The 18,836-nt window shown below is 47.5% G+C and overlaps 1 protein-coding gene across 2 annotated transcripts in view; it reads right to left on the reverse strand.

Annotated features, from left to right (window-relative positions):
- Nucleotides 1-18,836, reverse strand: part of Gria1 (glutamate ionotropic receptor AMPA type subunit 1) — a 326,032-nt gene that overhangs the window by 102,739 nt on the left and 204,457 nt on the right. For both annotated transcript variants that reach the window (XM_005350036.3, XM_005350035.2), the window contains exons 6-7: nt 4,141-4,302; nt 774-941 (exon numbers count right to left, since the gene is read on the reverse strand). In XM_005350036.3, coding sequence (XP_005350093.1) covers nt 774-941; nt 4,141-4,302 — 330 coding nt within the window. The remainder of the gene's footprint in view (nt 1-773; nt 942-4,140; nt 4,303-18,836) is intronic.

Consider the following 18,836-nt stretch of genomic DNA (forward strand, 5'->3'; position numbering starts at 1 on the left):
TGTGTGTGTGTGTGTGTGTGTGTGTGTGTGTGTGTGTGTGTGTGTGTGCGCACGCGCCTGTGTGTGTGTGCTGTATACAGATGTGTGGATGGGTACATATGCATGTGTCTACATTTACACGTAGAAGCCAGAGGCCGATGTCTTCCCCTGCTACTCCCCACCTTTTATATTGATATAAAGTCTTGCACTTGAACCCAGAACTCACAAGTTCTAGTCTGGCTATCCAGCCCACTGTGGAGAGCCCATCCCTGCCTCCTGAGTGCTGGGATGATAGCCAGTCAGTCTCATCTGCCCACCGTTCATGTGGGTGCTGGGGATCCAAGCACTGGTCCTCATGCTCTTGTGGTAAGCATTTTCCCTGATCAGCTACCTCTGCAGCCTCGTCCCTGCATAGATCAAGCCCTCTTTCTGAACATGGAAATCAGTGGCTTCCTTCCTTCCTTCCTTCCTTCCTTCCTTCCTTCCTTCCTTCCTTCCTTTCTTTCTTTCTTTCTTTCTTTCTTTCTTTCTTTCTTCCTTTTTTCCTTCCTTCCATTAGCCCTAAGCAGAGAATGCAGCCTTGATACTATAAGGAATGATATTACACTTTAGCAGTCTCTTTGTTTTGTCCTAAGTTTGACTTGAGTTCCACACATTTGACACGAACAGTACAGTGGTCACTCTGAACTCCAGGCACACCCTTCATTTCAGAACGATGCATGCTGCTTGTACTTGAGGCCGACCTTTCCTGTTTGGCTCCCAAGAATGAGATGGGGAGGCTCTGCCAGTCTTACCTGCTGCAGGGCTCTCTGGATGTCAATCCCTTGGCCCCAGGGCACAGCTGGGTTAGCCAGACAGTCCCCAGCATTTCCCCGTCGGGATATGTCAATCCGCTGCCTCCGCAGGCTCTGGAAGGCCTCGGCCATCACCTTCACACCATCGTAGGTGAGAGCGGATGTATACTGGGGAAGGAAGGCAGACAGGCAGGCGTCAGAGAGAGCTGACAGAAAGATGGGATGGGGGCTGTGTCAGGGAATGGCTTCCTGGTGGAGAGAAGTTTGTGGTGGGCCAGTGGGTAGGAGCCATGGTTCGGAACATCATCTCTCTCACAGGTCTGTCCAGCCAGTGGCCTCTCCAAAGCTGTAAGTTTAGCATGGCCAGTTAGAACCTTTAAAGGCAAGCCAGCATTTTGGAGTTTGGTGTTCAGTCTTGTGATCTGAAAAATGTTGGTTTAATTGGGAAGACATGCACAGATTAAATATAACATATCTGCAGGCCAAATACATGGAAAGTCAGTTGGCTTCCTCTGTAGGAGAGTTAGCAACTGGGAGCCAAGAAGAGCTGCCTGCTCCACCACCTCTTCTAACAATAACGAAAACAATATTCCAGGATGAGCAAGCTCCTAATTATCTCCGTGCATGGCTTACTCCATGGTAAATGCATATTCTATACACTCCCCATCTTGTGGATTAATGATAGCACTTCAGGGTTTTTCTTGCTTGACCAAAGGGCAGCTAAGATGTGAATGAGGCAAAACTGGTCTTATTACCTAGTACGTCATCTTAAGGTCACACTGCACAGCTAGAGGATGAGTTTGTTTTCCAATTCCTAGTTTATTTTCTGATCTGATTTGTTCTTTGTGGTCATGGGTGCATATATGTACCTTTCTCTTCTCTCTCTCTCTCTCTCTCTCTCTCTCTCTCTCTCTCTCTCTCTCCCCCTCTCTCTCTCTCTCCAGGCTAGAGGTCTTCCTCAGTTTCTTCCTATCTTATTTTTGAGACCTCCTGTCTCTGCTTGCCCAGTGCTGGGATTACAAGCACACATTGCCAGGCCTAACTTTGTCTGCGGGCGCTGGGAATCCAAAGACAGCGGTCATGTTTCCGTGGCAATCTCTTCACTGACTGAGTTGCCTTCTGAGGCCCTCCTAATTTATATTTTTGAAAGAGGCTAGCCTGGAACTATGTGTAGCCCCAGATGATCCTCTTGCCCCCACATTTCAAGTGCTGGTATTGCAAGCATGCACCACTATGCCTGTTTTATTTTATTTTTTTTATTTTTCATTTTTGTTTTTTCGAGACAAGGTTTCTCTGTAGCTTTGGAGCCTGTCCTGGAACTAGCTCTTGTAGACCAGGCTGGCCTCGAATTCACAGAGATATGTCTGCCACTGCCTCCCAAGTGCTGGAATTAAAGGTGTGCACCACCACTGCCTGACGCCTGTTTTATTTTCTCAGAAAAAAAAATGCATTACCCTTAGAAACTGGCTTGGGCAGTCATCAACTAATTTGTTATCCAGTGTCAGTCAATCTTTGTCTGAAGGCACTTGGTTTAATCAGATACTGCAATGAGTCTTCATTCCCCAAGAGTTAAGTCTGTTTGATCACTGATGGGACAGGAAGTGCTTCACTTATATAAACTGTGGTCCACAAAGTTGACTGAACAGCCTAGAAACATGGGCCACAGATGCTCTGATGGTCCCAGACAGCAGACTTGGCCTCAGCGTCCCTCTCAGGGCCACACGTAGCCACTGCCATGCTATGGGATTTGACTTAGAAGGCCAATGGCCCGCTCTCCACATTCACAAACACTATCAGATATCAAACAAAACAGGCTTTGGCTCTGGGCCTGAGGAGTGAGACGCTGGCTGTAGATCCAAATGGAAAGCAGTTGTGCATCTCCAGGCAAGGTTCTCTGATGGTCAGCTGGACAGACAGAAGTAGGGAGCATGTGCCACCTCAGCATGCCATTCCCCAGAGGCATCCTCTCTAATGAGGTGGGCATTTTTCTTGTGCTCCGTGAGATGGTGACAGAAGGGTGGGAGCTGTCGTGCTTGGTTAGCACTTGTGAGGTGTCAATTTCAACCCCTGTCACTGCTAGAGAAGAAAGAAAGATGGTGGCCCTGAGTAGAATAGAAGCAGCATTTTCTGGCTTCCCTTGCAACCAGCTAAAGGCTGTTTGCTTACATGGGGCCAGGGGTGTGTAAGCAGAAGAGCTGCTAGTGGCTTCTGAGAGGAAGTCTCTGTGTGTACATGTTCATGTATGTGTGGTTGTGTATGCATATATGCATGTGTTGAGGTCAGAGGTCAACATCCAGAGTCCTTTTGGTTTTTCCACACCTTAATTTTGAGACAGGGTTTCTCACTGAACCCAGAACTCACCAATTTAACTAAGACTGGTTTACCAGCAAGCTCCAGGGACCCTCTTGCCTCTGCCCTCCCAGAACCAGGGTTACAGGTGTGTGTTTCTGTGTCTGGCTTTTTACATGGTTATTGGGAGTCCCAGCCAGGAGCAATAAGCATTTTACCAAATGAGCCATCCCCCAGCCTCAGAAAAAGAGTTTTGAAAAATAGCAAGGGTGCTTTTTGTCCTCTCATCCTCCTGCTGTGTTATGGTTTGGGCCTGACTCTGTCCTCCCTCCGCAGAGAATAGCCCTCACGTGGCGAAGGCACAACCCCCAGAGGCGGGCTTTGGCAAAGCAACTGTATCACGAGGATACTGACATTAACCAGTGCATTAATCCCCGCCACCCCACCCAATAAACTGATAACCCAGGGGCATCCCTGGGAAGGGATGGAAATCAGGAGGCAGGGTTTTCCTTGGAGGAAGTGAGCCGCTGAGTGTGTGCCTTTGAAGGCTGTAGCTTGTCTCTGGCCCCTTTCAGAATCCCCACTTCATGGATGCCTCGGCAGGAGTGGTTTCCCTCCACTGAATCTTTCCACTGCAATGTTCCTGCCTTGCCACAGGCCTAAAGGCAATGGAGCCAATGGGCCCACACGCTGCAAGCATGAGCTCAAATAAACCTTTCCTCCTAGAGCTGATCTGCTCAAGTATTTTGTCCCCCGACAAAAATCAATTAGCAAATGCTGGGTAGAATGCAGGCGTCATGATGGAAGTCTGTGCAGCCTTCTTGTGCTATATAGCAGAAGGCAAAAGCCGAGGGGTGGCAGAATCAGATGCTGAGGGTAACAACAAGACTTTGGGATCTTTGATGCCTGTGCACCAATGTAACAGTCCTGGGCTGCTGACCACTGTTGTGTTGGGGGGCCTGACCCTCATGGTGATGCTTTCCTTTGCTTTGTAGAAAACCCATCTCCTTCCTAAAGACGAACATGCCCCAGTGTTTGGGGCTGACGAGGGGAGACTAATGGGTATCCGTTTTCACACCTTTGGTCTCTTCCAGTCGACCCTGGTGTGGTCTCGAGCATCGCTCGTCCTCCACTGCTGCATGATTCTGGCTGGGATGGTGTCTGTGTAGTTCACCAACTGGAAACCCGTCACGTTGGCTCCACTCTCCTTGAACTTGTTTAAGTCAATGTCCATGAAACCCTGTGGAGGAAGGAAAGGGGGAAGTCAAATATGTTGCTTAGGCAGGTCCGTGTCACCGCGGTGACATGTCTGCAGGTCTATGTCACCACGGTGCAGACTCATGAGGCTTTCTCTTCTGCTTCTCAAGGCAGAACAGACTGAAGGTAGACAGCACTGTCTTGCCCCCTTTGCATTCCATTATCATAGATTCCTTCACACAAAGTTAGCATAGAGGCTAAGAGTGCCTGCCTGAGGATGGCATTCCCAGGATGAAGGGGGCGCTGGCTTACACTACCTTGGGCCACGTGACTTTGTGTGTTTATGCAATGGAGTCTGGAGGTTAGGGAAAAGGTAAAATAGAGACACTATGCATCTAGACTGACAACTGATGAATGGCTGGGATTTTAAAAATTATTTATTATTAGTATTGCTGTTATTTCTTTTAGGATTCCATACAGTTTATTTTGATGATGGTAACTCCTCCTCTAGCTCCTCCTGGATCCATTATTCACTACCCACTTAACTTCATGCCTTCTTTTTTATATTTTTACCCATTTTGTTTAATAAACTCTTGTGTGGGGGACCAACCCCTGCATGATAAACCTACCAGGTATCCATATTCTTCAAGAGCACTGGCTCTCCTAGCAGCTACCAATTGGCAATAACTTCTTGGCTAGGGGTGGGGATTTGTGCCAACCTCCCATCTTCATATTGGGATTTTGCTAGCTTAAACTCATGCGAGTATTGGGCATTGTGCCAAAACTACTATGAACTCATATGCGCAATTGCCCTGTTGTACCTGGAAAACACTATGTACACAGTGTGTGTTCTTGGCTGCGTGTGACATTGTGTGTGCATGTGTGTGTGGTGTGTGTAGATCAGAAAATAATTGTGTGAAGACTAGTCTTTCCTTTGACATCTACATGGGTTCTGGGGATTAAACTTGGGTTTTGAACTTGGGTGACAAGTCCCTTTACTTTTAAGTCACCTTAATGTCCCAGAGTCTTAAGGGCACAGATAGAAGAAACAAAAGGAAAATCTTGAAGGAAGGGCCATCCTTGCTTTCCACCCTGCTTTAGCTTTGGAGAAAGGAGCCACTGAAAACTGCTGGGAACAAATGCCTGCAAGTTGCCCAAGGCCACCAACAAGTCTCTGGAAGGGGCCTTTATCTCTCACTATGCTCTTTCATGTACAGTGAACCAGACCTGTTCTCCCAGAGGAGGCCTGGCCACCTCTGACATCCATGAAGGATTCTTTACTGCAAATGGAATTTCCTTCCAGTTCAGAAAAAAAAAAAAAACCTCATCCAAAGCCAGGAAACCTTGATCTTAAAAGGAAGCCTTGCGTTTCTATAATGAATCCAATGATGCACAGTATTTTCACATCTGCGGCCTCATCTCACTCCTTTCTAAGGCACAGCTTACGTGTCTGCTTGAGACGTACAGAAACTAAGGCAGAAAGCGAGGGTCAGTGCCCACAAAGCTGCTCGCCGAGCTAGCGACAGAGGAGGGACCAGAGCTAAGCTCTTCTGCTAAGCAATTCATTCCCCAACCCCCCCAAAAAAACCCTCATCACCAAACACACTATTCTGAGAGCTTCGAGTTTTCAAGACCCTTCCCTTGTGAACTTTATGTTCTCCTAGGGAAAATCAGAGAGCAGACAAGCGAACACGTAGCACACAACACTGTACAGCAGTGTGCTTTGGAGTAGCTGTGTGTCTGTGAAGAGAGGTCAAGTGGGTTTGTGGATGGGGAGATGGTCCTGGAAGGAGTGGTCCAGATCAGCCTGCCTGTGGGGTCTTAGTGATTGATACGAGTATAGTAGAGTCCCATGTGTGGGTCATGGGGATACCTGGGTGGGATACACGGAACAAAGGACCAGGGGTAGGAGGCTGCTTGGGATGTTCCAAAGACAGCAAAGGGACTGGTAGGAGATGAAGTGAGATAGTGGTCCAAGCTGGGTCTCACACTGTATTTTAACTTGTATTTTCCTTTCTTTCTTTTTTTCAGTTATAATTAGTACTGCACTACAGGATTTTGAGCAGGGCCCACAAAGCTCACGCATGATTGGTTCCATGGCCCGATCTTGCTAACAGAAACAGACTAGGAGAAGGAGCCAAGGATGGGTCCCTGAGATGGGGAAGTCCTCAGCTGGTAGCCGAGACCTAAGCACCACATTTGACTCTACCTCCAATCCCAGGGCTTGTCTACCTCAAATACAAGCTACCCGGCTTCCACTAGCGCCTTTGATAGTCTCTTACCCCTCAGAGCTCTGTTTCATAGACAATCCCAGTTCAGTCCCACCCAGTCTTTTTCCTCGCTTCCTGTCTAGGAAGACTATTTCAATTCTTGACTCCTTTCCAGGGTCTGGATCATAGCTAGCGCACTGTCTCTCCGGAGAACTCACTCCTGTCCCCTCATCTGAAGAGCCAGTTCCTCCCCTGCAGCAGACACTGTTGGCCCTGTCTGTTTCCACTCTCTGTCGCACGCCACTGTTTTGTTTTCTGTGCTAACTGCAAACACCTGCCACCCCACCTGCATAAGGGGGAGGCCAGGCGTGCCAAGCTCACATGCTCATGGGCAGCTTTCTACACTAGTGACAGCTGCAGACTTAGTGGATGCCAGCTAGCATCCTCTACCTGGTGCTTAAGCTGGTAGAACGTTCTATGCTGACATCCAGAGATGAACCGTGGTGGGGATAGGGGGCATTCTTGGTCATGTGCTTCAGTGTCCACTTTCTCCGTGCATCCCTACTGTGTTTCCGGGATTGGCGCATAGCGCTTGCTTCTTCCTGAAGCCTATCTTTGGACGCTGCTTGCGGGAGAACCCCGGTTGAGATTCTTCCAACACTCAGTCTGGCCCATACCAACATTGTGCCTGCTGCTTTCCTGGAGCACCTGTCACCACCGAGATCATCTTCCCTCCTCGTTCCTTTTGTCCCTTCTCTTTCCGTTGACATGCTAACTACTGAAGGTGAAACACTTCCAATTTCCGTCTTGCTCACTGCTTTGTTCTAACACCTAGCATCTCAATACCTGCCCAGCCCAGGGCAGATGCTCAATCCTTTCTTGCTGTGAGAATGACTGAAGCTAGAGACTGTCCCTTAAGCAGGTGTGCCAATTAGCCAGGGGAAACGTGACCAGCAGGCAACAGCTGCCAGCGAGTGATTTTAATCAGGTGAGATTATCTTGTGCCACAGTCACAGTTCACAGAGGGACACAGAGGTAACTGGCTTGTGCAAGGGTACCAGCCAGCTGTTCTTAAAGGTAAAGTCAGAATTTGTCTTCCCTACCCAGCCTGCATTTGACGGCGATGTATCCTATAAGGCTGCAGCTTTCTCACCATTGGTTAAGAGCCAGTACACAGTTGGGAGGTTTTCTGTACTCTTTAGAGACTTTTAAAAAGAACATCTTGTTCGCCAAACAGCTATTGAGAGAATGAAATGAAAATTATCTCCCACAGTCAGAACCTGTCACTCGCGATCTGTAACAAGCTCCTGGGCATCCCTACTGACTCCCTCCTCCCCCCCTCCCCCCGCCCCAGCATAATGAAGGCCAAGAGGAACTGTGATTTGCTCAAATAGGAACTCAGCTCGGCTTCATCGCCAGCAACCCTGACGACAATGTTAGTGGAGCCAACCCAGGGTCACACATAATCAAGCTGATGGGAACCATCAACCCCACACCCATAACCCAGAAAAAGAACAGCTATGAACTCCCTTTTGTGACACTCACTATGAGAACTGAAACCAGGAAACCACTCGGGGTCAGCATACATCTAAGAGTTGCCATCTCCCCTCCAGTTCAAGACTGCAGGCTGGGAATGCTAACGCTGACCCCAGAGATGTCTTAATCACAGGAAACTAGACTCTCATGGTTGCTAGGCTTGCTTTCTCTACAATGCAGGGATGTAGACTTGGTCAATAGAGAAATGTGGTCTTGATTAAGAAAGAAAATAATGGCATTAGCTTTTTGCCTGCTAGGGAATTGTAAAATTCAGCTAAGTCTCTTCCTCCAGTATATTTGCTAAATAGGTTTAATTAAATCATTTTCCAATTTCCTTTTCTATTAAAAATCCATGGGGGTATTATGTAGTAATTTGTGCATTTTCTTTATCTATCTTATTCATGTTATTATCTAATGTGTTTAAGGATGGATGCCATGGTGTTAATTACAAGTCTTGAAAAGTTTTAACTAAGACTTCATCATCATGACTTTCTTCAAGTCACGCTGCATATTTGATAACACATCCCAAAACGTGGAGTCCATTGCTCTGAACCCCTTTGATGCTGAAAAAGAATGACATGAGCTACAGGTGTTCACTTTCTCAAGTCACTTGTCACCCAAAGTTAGGCCTTCCACTCTCTTGCTGTCCCCTGAGCCCTGGCACCAGGTGCTTCTCTTCGAAGAGTGAGTGTTATCTAGACTGGCTTGGTGACACATGCCTGTAGTCCCAGCACTTAGCAGACAGAGGCAAGGAGGATCAAGAACTAAAGGTCAGCCTTGGCTGAGTAGGGGTCTGTTTCAGCCTGGGCTATGTGAGACCCTGGGGAGAAGGTACTTCTGGGGTCGCTGGGTTGCCCTCCCTCTGTGCGCTTCTTCAGTAAGTCTTTCTGTATTCACAGCTCCACACATGACCAATGAACAGGCAACATGCAAAGAATGTTCTGCCTCCCGTCTTGATCCAGTGGCAGAGGACCTAGCAAAGGAAGTGCAGGTTGAGGATGTTCTTTAATCTAAGGGACATAGGGACTTCCTGGTATGTGTGTAAGGGTGCTTATAGAATAGCTGTCCCTAAGGACTGTTCACACACAGCTCTGGAAGGAAGCAGGAGATCCTCATTTTGACAAAATGTTAATGTCAGTTAATCAAAATTCAAGGCTGAATACATTAGAATTAAGAAGAAAATTATCAACAGAATTAGACAAGATAGCATAAGCCTGGTCATTAAGGGGAGGCTGGGTATATTCAAGAGATGTTCAGGGCTGTTTTATCACATAGTTAGTGGGAGCCACGGATGACACTGGGTTGATGGGCAGGAAAAAGAGGTGCGGGCATGTTGTGTAGATGTGCGGAAGAAATGGCCAGAATGACCAACTTACGGTGAAGGTATAACTTCATACTTCTCAGAAGTTTGGGATTGGTTTGGGCCCCAGGACCAGGGGTGGGGAAAGTTTGGAAAGTACAAGGTTCATTATATTTTAGACCCTTCCGTCATATACTTTTACCCTTTTAATGTCCCTAGAAGATAACAACAAACCTCAGATAAAGCTAATGTGCTCTCTGGTTGAGTGTCATTGTGAGTCCCTAGAAAGGAGAGAGAGGCAGTGAAGTCACAGGATGGGGTGGTGTAGAGGTGGAAGCATTTGAAGAACCATGTTCTAATCTGGTTAGAGAGCTCAGCTTCTTCTACCATCTCTTAGCCTGGGGCTGAGAGACAGCTGTGGGCTGTAGCATCGTCCCAAAGCGTGGCTCATAAGAAGAACAAAAATGAGGGTAGAGGCTAAAATAACCACCTCATGTCCATGACTTAACTTCATCCAAGCCACCTTTTGGGGATTATGAGGTTACTGCTGAAGAGAAATGAAAATTCAGCTTATTTTAAGTCTTTCCTAGCTTCCCGCCCAAGCAAGACATTCATTTTAATGTCTTATAAATGTGGTCCCAGTGTAATCCCGTAAGCAGCCTGAGAGGAAACTGGACAGTAGGCCCAAGAGCTCATCTGCATAAGCCACTGAAAGAATTCACCCCACTTTTGCTGAGATCTCATTCAGAGACCTCTGTGAATGCCCTAGCTACACAGTTTGACTTCTTCATGAACATGCCACACTGCCAGTCCTTGGTCAAGGGAACAAAGGAGTTTCAGATTCAGGATCATGTATCCATTACCCCAGTCAAAGAGGGCCAAAATTCTTGCTATAACAGCACACAGTTAGGAGCCTGGAGTAAATATTGCCTGGTCAGAGCTTGTGCCTTTCTTTAAAAGTCTCCACCAGGTTGTGTAGAAACATCACAAGCACTGACTTATCTGGAGCCTGTTGAGGAGCCCCCTGCCCTTTATCCATGCCCAGGCCGAGAGTGCTCATGGTGGAGGGCCTGTATGTGAGTGTCACAGGTTTTTGTGACTCTAGTCACAGCAACATCACCTGACCATTTCCATGTAAATTCTGGGGATTGAACTCAGGTCCTCAGGCTTGGGAGGCAAGCGCTCCACTGTCTGAGCCATCTCCCCAGTCCACAGCACAGCACATTTCAGGCTGACAAGCTTTGGCCTGCAAGCTCAATTTTCCTTTGTGAGATCCTGAAAAGAGGGTCACCCACACGCTGCTCAGCCCTCGGCATCTGTCTAAGCTCACATTACACCCAGCAGAAAGGAGACAGAACATTCCGCAATGCTCAGATTTGGAGTCAAGAAGAAGGCTTATTAAGGGAAGACCCTTCCGTCCCAGCCCCTTGACATCAAGAAGAGGTAAGATGAGCCCAAATCAAAAACGTGTACTTTATACTCTGAATGGCACAGGTTGAACATGTCAAGTTTTCCCCAAATTGTCAGAGAGAAATCTCAGATGACAGCTCTGTGGGGAGTCACAAGAGTGTATGGTTTGAAAAGTCTCCTTCTATTAGGAAGGCTTTGAAGGAGCAGAGAGGATCAGCCTGAAACATAATAGAAGATTGAGAGGGGAGGCGAAGGATGTACTCAACTCTCGGGAGGGTAGGGTTGTCATGGGGAAGAGGTGGGAAATTTGTTCTCTAAGGCTCTACAAGGTGGGCCAGACAGATGAACAGTCAGATCTCAAGGGAGACCGAGTTCTGTTAAGATAATGACAGCAACCCTTGCGTTTTGCATGAAGCAGGCAGAACCAAATGAGGTAGCAGGCATTGCCATGGGGCCGTTGCCTTGATTACTGCATTTAATCCTCATAACCACATGAAGAAGCAGGTTCTTCTTTAACACTTGCAAACTGGGAATGAGAAAACTTAGTAGATAGGCTTCTCTCATACTAGTGTGGCTACTGAGAGATGGAGGGAGTAAGGTGACTTTCTGGCTTGGGTTTCAACCTCTGTGTATCCAGCCATCTACCTTCCTGTTCATTCATCTCCTGCCAGGAGCCATTGGAATAGGGTTCAGCTTAAAGGGGGCAGTAGGTGGGGATGTCCTTTTGGAGACCAAGATACTTATCTTCAGCACCTTTGATGTGCCACTTGGAGTGTTAGCCTTTCAGCCCCCTATTTCTGCATCTCTGTTGTCTGCGGTTGTGACAAAGGCAGAGACCTTAGCTGCTCCTCCAAATCAGGACCACAGTCCCACAGGGTCCACAAACTGCGCCTGTGCAGGGTGGCTTGGTGAGAGCGTGCAGAGGAATGAAGCCACAGAAACCGCTCTGTTCCTGACTTCCTTACAAGTGTCAAACTTGCTACCTTCCACCCACACCTTTAGTCTCAGGGACTAAAGGTGTCTTTTGACTGACTTCTCTGTATATGTTTTCTTGGGAAACAGGTCAGATATAAAAAGCCCCAGGAAGACAGTTTTAGGGATAATCACCTAACTTCTTGTCCTGTCTTTGAAGCTCATGAGCTCTTTGCTCTAGGACATCTGTTGTAACCTGTACAGTCAAGTGGGTATTGATTTATCAAAGACATCTGTCAGATCAATAATCCTTCAAGATGTGTCCCAGGCACAGGCTGCAGAGGTCACCATGCTACATTAGGGGAAGGAACAGAAGACCTTGGCGCACCTCCTAACTTTCATGCCTGCCAAGGCAGCCTTGCTTTGAATCGTTTACGCAGTAAGGTTCTCCCCAAGATTCCACCTGAAAGCAGAGCTTCGACCCCAAAGGTGTGGGGACTTCTGGGCCAGCTTACTGTTCTCCTGAGGGTCCTTTCAGCTCTGATCTATAATTCTGCCATCACACAGGTGTGTGCTGGGGAATATGGATAAAAGTGAATCCATGGAACAGTCTTCAGCTGATAACTTCATTGTCATCAAACTCATGTCTTCGCATAAAAATCTCCACATTTTTCCATTTTAGCCACCTTAACAACCCAAAGCTTCAAGGCGTCGCATGCTGTATTATCTCTGGTAACACACAAGCTTATGTGATCTCTTAATAAGTCAATAGAACATTGTAGTTGTACAAAAGTTAGCCAGTAGACTTGCCATTCACATAGGAAAAAGCCTAATGTTGATTCTTCCAGCCCTCTCTGAAGTCAGGGAGAGGTATCTGTATTCTCGGGTCTCTGCAAATGTAATAGCAGACTGATCCTGCGTGTGTCCATCATAGCCAGAGTATTACGGGGGTTACTCAGGACCTCCAGATCTCAGTCCTGGGATTTAGAATAAACTGCTGACACTTTGTGTTAGAAGGTCAGGGATCCTCAGTCTGGGCTGAGGTGTAAGGCTTGGAGATGCCCTACATGATCTGAGATTGTGCTGTCTTTCAGAGAATGCCGACATCTTACTTCTGTCCTGACTGATTGTGGTTGTGCTTGACTCTTGGCCTAACTAACTTCAGAGGAAGTTCAACCTTTAAAAGTCTCCTGGCACAGGGTGACTTCTTATGTTTAGAACCTACTGGTGGTCTTCAACCAACATCTTCCTACATAGTCTCAACATTACTATGCAGAGAAAGTCAGGCAGAAAAACATATTTTTGTAAAATGATGGTTTATTCATTTCATTATTTTCATTTCATTTCATTATTCATTATAAATTTATTTATTTATACATATAGTAGACTCCCACTGAATGCATGGTGTAAAATGTGAAAATCTAAAGAAATGGTAAATTTAAAATCTACTGAGAATAACTATGTATCAGAAACCACCAGTAGGTTTACTCCTAGGCCTTACAATGTTCACAAACATGGGCATTTGAGAAGGTTTACACAATGAGACACGAAATCCCTCCTAGGGAGCAGGCCTTAAAGCTAGTTAGAAAGTGATTGGTTACTTTTATAACCGTTGTGCCACTATTTCACCCGGCAAGACCATGGATGTCTTTTCTTCCCCAGCAGCCTTCAAAGCACTCTGCAACACTGTAAAAGCTAAGCACCAGTGAGAGAGTTTCCTGGTGAGTTTAAGATTAATTTCTCAATGTCCTGTGATCAAAGGGTGGTGTCTTTATCAACAGCAACCATTTCATTTATGTTAAGAGCTATGGCAACAGCCATTGCTGTTTGGGGACTATGGGGAAAAGGATATTCTAACTGATAATACATGAATCTATCTGCTTGTTCATTCATGGCTGCTCAGCATTGCCACAGATATCAGAACCACAAGGATGTAGATGAGATCCAGATGGGCCCAGCCCCTCCTTTCAGGGCACTTAAGACCTAGTGAGAAGGGCCTATTTCACCCAAGTATATTATAGAGAAAAGAGAGCAATGCCAGCCCCGAATCTGGAGCTCAGAGGCAGCTTATGAATGAAGGTGGCGGAGCATGGAAGGAAAGGAGCCTCTGGCTGAGGAAAGAGAAAAGTGAACTCTTTACACAGAGAGTATATGTTCTGGCTCCGAGCCTGGACTGGCAGGTTTTGTGTGTCAATTTGACACAAGCTAGCGCTGAGAAAATGCATCAGTGAGATCCAGCTGCAGGCATTTTCTCATTTAGTGATCAGCTGGGGAGGGCCTAGACCCTGGGCAGGTGATCCTGGGTTCTATAAGAAGGTGGGCCGAGTGGGCTGGGGGGAAGTAAGCCACTAAGCAGCACCCATCCATAGCCTCTGCGTCAGTTCCTGCCTCCAGGATCCTGCCCTGTTTGAGTTCCTGTCCTGGTTTTCTTCAGCAATGAACAGCAATGCTGAAGTGTAAGCCTAACAAACTTCTTCCTCCCCAACTTTCTTTTGGTCATGATATTTCTTCAAGCCATAGAAACCCTAACTAAGACAGAGTCACCATGATTACTGCCTTCCACTTCCTCTGTGTAATCTCAAGCACACAATTTACTCTGGGCTTCTATCCTTCTCACCCAAATAAAGATTTGTGATGGTTAATCTTCCTTCTCAGTGTGACTGGATTGGGAGTTACCCGGGAGAGATGCCTCTGGGTATGTCTGGGAGGGTGTTCCCAGGAAGGAGGAGGGAAGATCCACCCTGAACACGGGAGGCACCATCTCATGGTTAGAGGCCATAGAAGGAATAATAAAAGTTAAAAAGGAGTTCCCGATAGAACATCCCCATTGTCTCAGTGTGTGGGTGCACCCCTCGCGGTGCTGAGTTCCTTGCTCGTGCTCTCTCTCCATCTGCTCCTGATTTGGACCTTGAGATTTCAGTCCGGTGCTCCAATGTGGGTCTCTGTCTCTGTCTCCTTTCATCGCCTGATGAAGGTTAATGTTCAGGAGGATGCCTATGTGTTTTTCTTTGGGTTCACCTTCTTTTTTTAAAAAATATTTATTTATTTATTTATTATATTATGTGTATAGCATTCCTTCCATGTGTGCCTGCAAGCCAGAAGGGGGCGCCAGGTCTCATTATAGATGGCTGTAAGCCACCATGTGGTTGCTGGGAATTGAACTCAGGACCTCTGGAAGATCAGTCAGTACTCTTAACCTCTGAGCCATCTCTCCTTATTTAGCTTCTCTAGGATCATGAATTATAGGCTCAATGTCCTTTATTTATGGTTAGAAACCAAATATGAGTGAGTACATCCCATGTTCCTCTTTTTGGGTCTGGCTTACCTCAATCAGGATAGTGTTTTTTATTTCCGTTCATTTGTATGCAAAATTCAAGAGCTGGCCCAGGTATGAAAAATCATGGGATAAAACTGGACTCACTGAACATAGCGGACAATGAGGTCTACTGAGAACTCAAGAACAATGGCACTGGGTTTTGATCCTACTGCACATACTGGCTTTGTGGGAGCCTAGGCAGTTTGGATGCTCACCTTACTAGACCTGGATGGAAGTGGGTGGTCCTTGGACTTCCCACAGGGCAGGGAACCCTGATTGCTCTTTGGGCTGACAAGGGAGGGGGACTTGATTAGGGGAGGGGGAGGGAAATGGGAGGCGGTGGCGGGGAGGAGGCAGAAATCTTTAATAAATAAATAAAAAAAAGTTAAAAAGGAGAAACTGAATGGAGCTTCAGGATTTGGGTCTCTCTGCTCCTGACTGTGGATACGATATGACCAGACTCCTCATGCTCCTGCCTCCCTCGCCAGGATGGACTGTGTCCAGGCACACTGTGAGCAAAACAGACCAATCCTTCCTTCGGTCCCTTCACTTGGGTGTTTTGCCATCACAGGAAGAAAAACAATGGATACATGATTACTATTAAGTGACCCATATCCTCAGGATTAATTCTGCCATGTGTCAAATTCTCAGGACAGGGCCAGATATGCACCAAATCCTGTACCTGGGCTCTCTGGTTCCTGAGGTTCCATTCCCCTCTTATGCTTATTTGCTCTTCATCTTTAGGAAGAGGACCAGACAAGGGGGCAGACACACACTCTTCCTGTCACACCCATTGTTCTTACCTGTGGGTATAGGTTTAAGGCACCTTCAGTGTTTCCAAGTAAGTGATGGTAAGGGTTTCCCATGCAGACAGCAGCTGCAGCCCCTACCCCGCACATCTGCATGAATACCAACCAGAGGCGGCTATCATGGCAGTCCTAGGGAAAGATGTAACAGGCACCAAGAAACAACGCTGCAGTCCCAACCCATTTGTGTGTGTGTGCTTTTCAGTGGCTCCTCTGAGCAGGGATGTCCCTTTTGCAAAATAAAGGGCTGGTAAGACCAGGGTTCTTAGGGACCTTCAGGCCCAGCTCTCTTGGGGTCTTGAATCCAGGTGTGGGGCACATCTTTTATTTCCATGCTGATGTATGGGTGAGTACCTCATCTTGATCTTCCTGGATGCTCTCCCTTCCCCCACAAAGCCTCTCTTCTGATGCCAGAGTCTCATGTTTCAGACCGCTCCTGCGGTGCTGTGAAAATGCCACAGACATTGCCTTGTTTTTATGTGATCTGATCTAGTTGGGGACCAAGATCAGGGTGCTCACAGGACAAGAGTGAAGGTGCGCACTTCATGAGCCCAGCAGTTACCAGACAAGGGACATGAGCAGCCCACAGGGCGACTTAGTCAACTGTCAGCACCACACTCTGGGAGGAAGAACTAGAGGGTGGGAAGGAATCTGGGTTGAAGGAGCACACTCCAAAGATCCAGCCACAAGTGTTGCCAGGTGCTCAAGGTGGGCCTGCGGAAGGGCAACACACACTCTCCTTGAGCCAGAAGTGACTGGGAAAAGCAGGACACAGGCCATGCCCTGTCGCCAGAGGCTATGGCGACTGTCAAAGCCCTGAAGAAGCAAAGCACTGCCTAGAGGTAGGCACCTTCATCCCAGGAACCAGAGGAGTGGGCCTCACTCAGGCATGAAGCCCAGGAGAGGCTGGCCCTTCCTGGAGAGTGGGCGAGAAGGTCTGCCCGTCACCTACTTATCATGTGCGTAGTCAGAACTGGATTCCCTTTCCTGCCCTTTCTGCGGGAATACTTCCTTTTGTTTTCCATTTTCACGCGCGTGTCTAGGTGTTTGCATGTGTGTGGGATCACATGTATGTGGGTGTGTGAACACGTTGATGAATGTGCCTGAGGAGACTTGAGGTTGATGTTAGGAGCAATCCTATTGCTGGTCAACCTTACAGGTTGAGGCCGGGTCTCTCAATCAAACCTGGAGCTCTCAGTTACGACTAGTTTCACCCTCATCCTGCTCATGGAGTCCCAGCTCCTTTTTCTGAGGCCGCCACACCCACCTGCGTTTATATTGTTTCTGAGGATACAACCCTAGTCTTTGGCAGAGGCTTTAATTACTGAGCCATTTCCTGGCCCCTCTCCACTTATTTTATCAGACACAGAATGCTGTTTTGAAATGCGTGAGGCATGAGCACGACACTCTCGAGGACCACTTCACCCCTTCACCCCTTCAGTGACTTCTCAGAGAAACACATTCTGTGCAGCTCCCGCTCCTAGGCCCTGGGGAGTCAGCAGTAGATGAAACCATCACGTGCTGCCATCATGTATTTCAGATTAACAGCAAAGGCAGCATCATCCAGATCTGTGTGGCTTTCCTAATCTCAATTATGGTAAGTGGAAGGTACTTGGGGCTATGGCGGCCCATAACAAGGAGATGAGATTTGATGGAGGAGGTGCCTGAGGGATCTCAAAGACGGTATCTTGTCCCCAGACAGGGATACCAGTAATGATGATGATGACACTGATGATGGTGATTATGGCGGCAATTACCAACACTTATTAAGTGCCCATTTGGGGTCATGTATTACTCCAAGCACTTCCTCTTCCTCGGCTTGCTCAATTTTCATAGCATCACTGGAGGAGGCAGTTAATATCCTTACTTCTTTCTAGATGTAAGCTACGGGAGCCCAGAGACTGTGAGGAATCAGATGAATGCTACACAGCTGGTAAGTACAACCCAGAAGGCAAACCTAGGTCTGCCCAATAGGAGAGCCACCCTTCCCAACAGCGCTTGTACCACCCCCCTCAACGGAGGCACACGTGACCCCATATGGTGCTGAGGGAAGGGGAGTGGGCGAGCTAGGCCTCGCAGAAGGAGTCTACAGATTTCTCAGTGTGGGTGAGCAAGGGATTAAAGAACAGTTTCTTCTTGGGCTGAGGAAATCAACCCGGGGGTGTGAACTAGCTGCTGTATGAACGGAAACTTCTGACTCTAAGTGCCTCTGGATTTAGTGGTGGCCATAGTGGTGGTATAAATGGCTTGACTGCTCTGGACCCCAAGATCCTTTGTAAACCACGGGGAGGCCAGAGGCCACCATTTGTCCCTCAGCTTCTATCAGACTAGCAGGGAGGTTTTGGAATGACAGTCATTGAGTTTGCACTCTGGACTTACTACTGCCATTGAACTCAACCTTCTTGACAGGGACTTACCCCTAGACCTACCTCTCTAACTGTCCTATGCCTGACTATCACAGGCTACTGTAGTGAGAACATGGACTCTCGGTGTCTGTGGGAAAATGCATCTCCTTTGTTTCATAAACATGGTGGCACTGCGGAAGCCATATTACCTTTATTTCCCCATTCAGAAAGGTGAGTATAATGTCGATGGCAAGGGCAATCAGGAGGGTCAGTGTATAACAGCAGAGTTAGTGGAGAGTAGAGATGTATGTGTCTGGAGTAGATGAGAACGGAGAGATGGGAAGCAGGGAAATGGTTGTCTTAGGCTGGGATTGCAAGAAGATAAAGCCCTACCAGGCCCAGAGATGAGCCAACCTGAAGTCTGCCTGAGGACCTAGCAACAGGCACTGCCAGAGGTCTTGATCATGCCTAGCCAATGCCCACGTGATGTCAATGGATCGAAATGCAGTCTGGGTGCTTGGAGGAGGGGAGTATATAAGGCTCTCCCCGTTACCGAATAAATGAGTCTGCCGTTTGCATTTTACTTGACTGCCATTGTCTATGCTGTTGATGCTGCACCTTTGCCCTCCCTCCCCCGAGGGAGGTGTTAGGACCCAGCAACATGGGGTGTGGAAAGGCAAAAGAGGTGTGAGTCAAGGGTGATGCGGGAAATGATGAGCAAGGATTAGAGAGAAGTTCTCTG

This window comes from Microtus ochrogaster, chromosome 7, assembly GCF_000317375.1.
Source record: "Microtus ochrogaster isolate Prairie Vole_2 chromosome 7, MicOch1.0, whole genome shotgun sequence".
Taxonomy (NCBI): Eukaryota; Metazoa; Chordata; class Mammalia; order Rodentia; family Cricetidae; genus Microtus; species Microtus ochrogaster.